The sequence below is a fragment of the Echinops telfairi genome, unplaced genomic scaffold, assembly GCF_000313985.2.
Source record: "Echinops telfairi isolate 266 unplaced genomic scaffold, ASM31398v2 ScPeMD7_2565;HRSCAF=3150, whole genome shotgun sequence".
NCBI lineage: Eukaryota > Metazoa > Chordata > Mammalia > Afrosoricida > Tenrecidae > Echinops > Echinops telfairi.
In genome coordinates, this window is record NW_022106463.1 from 9,763,273 (window position 1) to 9,770,187 (window position 6,915).

A 6,915-nucleotide genomic window follows, 5' to 3' on the forward strand; every position below is an offset into this window, starting at 1 on the left:
GGACAGATAAGAGCCCTCCACACATGGAATTCAGGACAGATAAACCCCTCAGGAGCAGTTGTGGGAGTACTGATGTACTGAGGGTAGGGGGTTGGTTGGGGAGGAAGAAGGAGGAGAAAGGGGAACCCATCACAAAGTTGGGTGTATAGTGCACGCCCCACTGTGTTCCATACTCCCCAAAGGGGATGAATAACAGAAATGTGGGTGAAGGGATACATCAGCCAGTGTAAGATACAGAATAATAATAATATATAAATGATCAATGATTCACGAGGGTGGGGAAGGGAGGAATAAAAAAGAGGAGCTGATACCAAGGCTTAAATAGAAAATGTTTTGGAAATGATGGCAACATATGTACAAATGTGTTTGATGCAGTTGATGTATGGAATGTTATACGAACTGTTAAGAGCCCCAATAAAATGTTTTGTTTTTTTTAAGTTCCATGTAAATATTAGTCACTGTATCAGAGCATTATTCCATAGATTAAGATAAACTACCACCTAAAATAAAATTTTAGGCATCTTGTTACTGGGCAGGGGGCAGTCCCTTGGGCAGCTTCCCACAGAGTCAAGCAGTCCTCTTGTCTCCTGATCACAGAGATGGCACGCACCCTATGAAGCACGTGCCAGCAGGTTTCCTCTGCTAGCAGGGAGCTGGCGAGATTTTTCCTTGGTAAAGGAGACGGCCTCTCCCAGAGAGATGAGGAGGCACTTACAGGAAAGTTGAGAATTAAGAATTTGTGCGCAGTCACAACATATTTGTAGGAAAGGATGCTTCTCTAGGAGGTGTTGTGGTTTTCATTAGGAGCTGGGTTAGATCTTGGCCCGATGGGGCCTCAGACCTTTGGCATTGGAAGTAGGTCCAAATAGCACAGAATTCCTGCAAATTTTGGTTCCTTGACCATGAGTTCCATCACTTGGGGCAGCTGGGGGACAAGGTCATTTCTCCTTTGTGTGCCCAAAGTTAGGCTCTGGCCAGCTCCCTCTGAAGGACAGCTTGCAGAAAGGGTCACTGATTCGGCTTCTTGCTGCTGAAAGAAGCATGTCCTGTCGGATGGACCTGTGGTGGGTAGTGGGATAGGGTGCAGCAGGGGTGGCTCATCTGCAGGTGGCCTTCAGCTTCACCAGGGGGCTTTCTATTCCCAGCTTGCTCACTGCCTGTCTCTCACCTGTTTCGAACTGAGTATCTAATTTAAGTAATGAAAATCCTGCTCTTAGTTTGCTAGACAGACGGGAAGTATTTTAGGAAAAATAAAGGCACCCTGTTGGCACTATGGTTAGACATTGGGCTGCCGACTACCAGGAGGTTGGAAGTTCAAACCCACCAGCCACTCTAAGCAGACTCTCTGTCTGCTCAAAGAAAGACTGAGTCTCAGAAACCCGAATCAACTCGAGGGCAGCAGGTTTCCTTCGGTTTTCGTTTGGTGTTGATTTCATTTATTTGATGACTCGGCAAGTCTTAGCAGCAGACAGCTTAGCTTTCTGGAAAAGTGACTACAGAGTAAGAGTCAGAACTGACTCCAGTGACAGTCAACAGCAGACACTGGCCTGGAGCCCTGGGGGCACGTTTAGAGCCAGTGCCCCCAGAATGACAGCCATCGTGGTCCGTGCTGAGTGCCCACCAGCTCCTGGAAAGAAGGCAGCCTGGGACCCCCATGGAGCAACTCTGCTCTGTCCGACAGCCACCTGAGTCAGAACCAGCGTGCCAGCAGGCGGGGCCATTGGTTTGTTGACCCTAGGGAAGTGTGTCCCAAGGATCAGTGGACAGTTTAAGGTACCTATGAGCATCCGTTGGGCAGTATGGTAAACATTTAAGCTCAGTGCTTCTGTTTGAGATGCTGAGATCTTTTTACTTGGCAGCCTTTCCAGTGAGCTCAGTTCTGTATGTCTGCTCCTCCTTTACTATGAGCCGAGCCCATCGCCAAGACACCTGTTGGGTTCTGTTTGCGGGCATCCCAGCACTGCCACCTGCATACTTTGCTACAGGGTCACTTGAGTGACGAGCAGCGCAGAGCCTTGAGCGCCCACAGGCAGCTGCTGAGCGACAAGAGGCAGGCACAGGTCCAGCTGGAGTTCCAGAGGGCCGTGGAGTCGGTGGAGGCTGAGGTACAGGACTTATCGAGGGACGTCACCACCATGTGGAAGCTGCGGGTCACCAACTATCAGAAGAAAGAAAAGGACTCGGGTCAGTGTGAACTTGTTTATCAGTTTTATTAAGTTAAATGCCTTTCCTGTGAATAAGGTGATTACAAATGCTAGTGAGATTGTGAGGTTCTGAGTGTGTCCCCCAAGTGACAGCACGGTCCTTGCTGTGCTGCGAGGAGACCTGCCACTTTGGACGAGTACTGTGACCGACAAGTATCGGCTGGTTCTCTCGTGTGTCCATTGAGCAGTTGTGCTGAGTGTCTGGCGCCCATCGTCAGAGCTGTTCTCCATGCTGACCGAGGGTACACGGTGCCGCATCTTCCATCTCACGGTGGCAGCAGCCAAGAGGAAAGCCGGGAAGGGCACCGTGCAGCTGACAGCCACCAAGAAGACCCAATATCAGCCTTTGCCGGTACACCTGCCGGTCGCCCCTCTTCTCTCCCAGCGAACGCACGCTTGTCTGCGGAGCCTGCACTTCCTTACAACTCTGTCTGTCTGTCCTGTAGGCTTCAGAGGAGATCCTGTCCCAGGTGTACCAGCCACGCGAGCCCCTCGACTTCCACCGGTTGTTGGACCCCAACTTCCAGCCCCCTTGCTCTGAGGTGGACCTCATGGGATTTGTGGTTTCTGTGGTAAAAACGACAGGTAACGCCTGCTGTGTGCCATCACCCCTCCTCATTCCTTGGAAGTGCATGGCCTCTCCATGTTACTTCCTGACGTTCAGCTAGGAGTTCCTGGATGGCACAGACACTTGGCTGCGAACCTAGAGGGGTGACTCAGATCCACCCAGAGAGGCATTGGAAGAAAGGCCTGACTAGCGGCTTCCCCAAGCAGCACTGAGACCCTGTGGGGCGTGGTCCTCCTCTGACCAGGGCCACCAGAGCCAGGGTCGACTTGCTCAAGGACCGGCTTTCCTTGCTCATGTGTGCCCGGGCTGCCGTGTGCGCCGGTGCTGCCTTGTTGCCTTGGCACATCCCTGCGCATGTGTCTGACACTTGTGTGACCCTCCATGTGTGAGTGACATTGCATGTATGAGATCCACGCGGGGGCTTCAAACGGTTCATGGGAAAATGGAAATGAACGATAATGGAATTTTTCCATGAACTGTTTGAAGCCCCTCCTAGTCTCTATAGCGCATGTGTAGGGTAACCCACTGTCATTTAATCAATTTCGATTCACAGGGGCCCCCCGCGGGCAGAGTAGACTCCCTCACGGGTTTCCAAGGTGGAACACAGCACAGAAGCAGACGGCCATGCCTCTTCCCCGTGAAGTAGCTGATGGGTTTGAACCACTGACCTTTTGATTCGCAGCTTGGTGCTCTCACCACTGAAACTGCGAATGTGACTTCTGTCTAACCAATGTTTGTCTGCGCTTGTGAGTACAGGCACTCTTCTAAGTGCTGGGTGCGTGACTGAACACAGCAGACGGCAGTCCCCCGCCCGGAGCGTACCTTGTGGGGCAGAGAGAGCACACGCAGGACAAATAGCTGCCTTGACGGACTGATCCGAGGGCTTTGAGAGTTCCTGGGAGGGAAGCCATTCTCTTTTCATTCCATTTCTCCACCAACTTTGTAGGCCTCCTTGTAGAGTACTAGGACAATTCAGGGCCTGTTACCCACCCGACTGTGTCAAATGGATTCTAGCTCATAGCAACCCTGTTGTTATTCTTCATTAGGAATTTACACATACATCATTGCACAGTTCATTCACATCCAGGAGAATTGTACATTTTCTCCCACTATCAGTTTCCAGACATTTCTTTTCCACGTGGACTCCTTGACATTGTCTTCTCTTCCCCCTGCCACCACTGCACCCCCTCCCCCAAGACTGTAACTCTTTATGGGAGTAGACTGCCTTGACTTTCTCCCTCAAGTAACCACTGACCTGCCTTGAAGTTAGTAGAGTCCCGAGGACGCACTGCTGGCTGGAGAGGTGAGCGCACGTGTGGATGGTGAGGGGCTGCCACGGATCCCCTGCAGGCTGTGAGGGAGAGTGCTGTCCATGCACACTGCTGGTGGTTTCTCTGCCTTCTGTTCGTGTGTTTGTCACCTGCAGGCGTGGCTAAAACCATCCAGCACATTTGTAATGGGACACCATGTCTGTCCCCACCTAGGTCTTGCCCCCATGGTCTATGTGTCCGATGAGCACCATAACCTGTTGGCGATAAAGTTCTGGGTCGACCTTAACGAAGACACCATTAAGCCACCCATATTGATCGCTGCCAGCAACCTCCAATGGCGACCAGAATCCAAGTTGAGAATCCCAACTTTATTTGCTGGCGAGTTTTCCACATTTTCTGCCAACCCAAAGGAGAGTCACTTCCAGGAAGCATCCCACAGGATGCAAGCCGCCGTGGAGGTGAGCATTGCGTGACCGCACCTGTCGGGACTTCTGTCTGGACAGAGGTTGAGGTAGTGGCTCTGAAGCCTGGGTAGTGGGCCATGTCTCTGAGGGAGGCCTGCTCCTGTCCCTGTTGGCCATGATTCCATGGAAACTGAGAGCTGTGGTAGACAGGGTCCTGGGTGGGGATGTGCGAGGGCCAGTGGAGCTGGCAGCTAGGCACAGAGCAGCTGACGGTGCAGAGCCTGGGAAGTTGAGCACAGGACTTCACTGGACTCCAGCCAGGACTCCAGACCACTTCTGACCCATCTTTGCTCTGACACTACTTAGTCCCCTGGATCCAGCCTGCGTCTCACATTGCATTGATACACAAAAGGGGCTTTAAAAAGGACTGGGAGAATCCCACTTCCACGACCTTTTAGGAGCACCTTGTACAATAGGCCATCGTAGCCTGAGGCACTTAGCAGAGAGGGTGCCCGGTCTGGGAAGCAGCACTCCCCACCCCCACCGTCTGACTGCTGCAAGCTGGCTCCTCAGTGATGTGCAGCTGCGCCCAGAGAGGAAGCCCCGCTGTGTGGAGCCATTCCCACTCACAGCCGTCCTGCAGACGGAGTAGAGCTGCCCCTGCCCACGGGGTCCGAGGCTGTCCATCTTATGGAAGCAGATGGTCTTGTCCTGCAGTGGCTGGTGGGTTTGAGCCATTGATCCTGTGGCCAGCAGCTGACCCTTACCCACTGTGCCACCAGAGCCCCGTCCGGCAACTTTAACCCCCAAGTCCTGGCCACCAGGTCTGCCGATGGACAGTTGCCCTCAGGTGTGGGGGCTTCTTTGTTTGGCTCAGGTTGACGTGTTGTTTCCGTCCTGACTCCCTGCAGACCCTCTCAGGAAACATGGTGGGCAGTTCTGCCGTATGTGCGCAGCACTCTCCATTTGCTTCCCTAGGACGCCAGCGCGTGGTGCGGCGAGGCCAAGCAGAAGCTGCTGCTGCTCCTTGAAGCGAGGGGCCCCGAGTGGTCCACCCCATCAAAAGGCCCCTCGGCCCCCAGTGCCCAGCACTCATTTCTCGTGAGTCGTGTGGTCTCTGCCTGCTGAGCACAGGGAAGTGTGGTTAAAGTCGGCTGAGACCGCGTGCTTGGGTGGGTGTGGCCCCCAATAGAAACAGCAAGGCTGCAACACTGGAGCCCAGTGTTACCAGCAACACTCCCACTACACCACCGCGCGTGTGCGCTCCGCGCTGTTCCATGCAAGGAGGCCGCAAACCGTTTGTGGGAACATCCCACTCTTCGTTTCCTTCTTCCACAACTTTTTTCAAGCCCCTCGTACAATACAATGAGCGGTTTCCCTCTTCAAACAGCAGATACTGTGGCCACTGACTACGAATCAAGCTCAGTGGACTGATTCCCCTTCTCAGGCAGCCCCCCTTGCTGTGTTTCCTCGCTGACCCCTCCCGCAGTCTCTGGGGTCGGAGGGCTAGAGGAAAGCAGGCAGCCGCACAGTTAGCCAGTGTCCCGGAGCAGGAACTGGGCAGGCAGCTTCCCCTTCTCTTGTGGACTGGTGGGTGCAAACCTCCACCTTGTGGTGAGAGGCACGGTGGTGAATCGGCAGATCCACCAGGCCTCCTTGTGTCATTTGTTTTGATGAGAGTCTATCCTCCTTTTTCTTTTGTGATTCTCATTTTCTTGTTGTCTGGTGCAAAAAAAGGTTTTTTTCTGGACAGAGGTGTCAACGTCTCTAGGCCTTGAGGGGTGAGAACATGTGTTGTGTGACTGGATATTCCTGAAGAAGGATGGATGTGTGTGGTGTGTGACTGGAGATACCTGGTGACGAGTTTGCTTGATTTCATTTCAGAGGTAGCTGTAGCAAACAGTTGTCACGGGCTCCTTCTTACTGTGGTTTTATTAGCTGCCTTGTGCTCATGGGATTGTCCAACTTTCTCTCACTTTGTAGTCAAAAGGGACGTCTCTTCCTATGCCCGTCTCTGCCCAGAAGACTGCGACATCCTGTGGGGGAGTTGAGGACGGCGGCAGTGACCCGAAGACGGCCAGAAAGAGAAGGGCCTTGGATTTCCTGAGCCGCCTGCCTGCACCCCCGCCTGTCAGCCCTGTCTGCACTTCTGTCTCTCGCGCGGCACAGAAGGCGTTCCGTCCACCTCGGAGGTGCGGCACTGCCCACGGAGCACGACTGGGAACCAGAGCTTCAGCTTCTCCTCAGAAGACAACCGCACTGGGGAAAGCCAAGGACACTTTGCTGGTGGAAAGCGATTCCATTGCTGACGAAGAACTTGCACTGATAAACACCCAGGCCCTTTTGTGTGGCCCAGCAGGAGAAACCCACTCGTGTGTGTCTCCCAGTCCGCTCGGACAACGCCTCTTTGGCCAGAGGCCTCCCCAGGGCTGCAGCAACCTGGCCCCATGCCCGAGCTCCCAGGAAAT

The 6,915-nt window shown here is 53.6% G+C and overlaps 1 protein-coding gene across 1 annotated transcript; it reads left to right on the forward strand.

Annotated features, from left to right (window-relative positions):
• Positions 1-827: 827 nt before the first annotated feature.
• On the forward strand, positions 828-6,909 carry LOC123522134 (breast cancer type 2 susceptibility protein homolog; the record flags this gene model as incomplete). The annotated part of the gene is given in 8 exon segments (XM_045293996.1): positions 828-855; positions 1,909-2,184; positions 2,393-2,556; positions 2,651-2,789; positions 4,257-4,501; positions 5,426-5,548; positions 6,431-6,809; positions 6,812-6,909. Coding segments are annotated over 8 exon segments (1,452 nt in total), but the record flags the coding sequence as incomplete, so codon positions are not given.
• Positions 6,910-6,915: the final 6 nt, after the last annotated feature.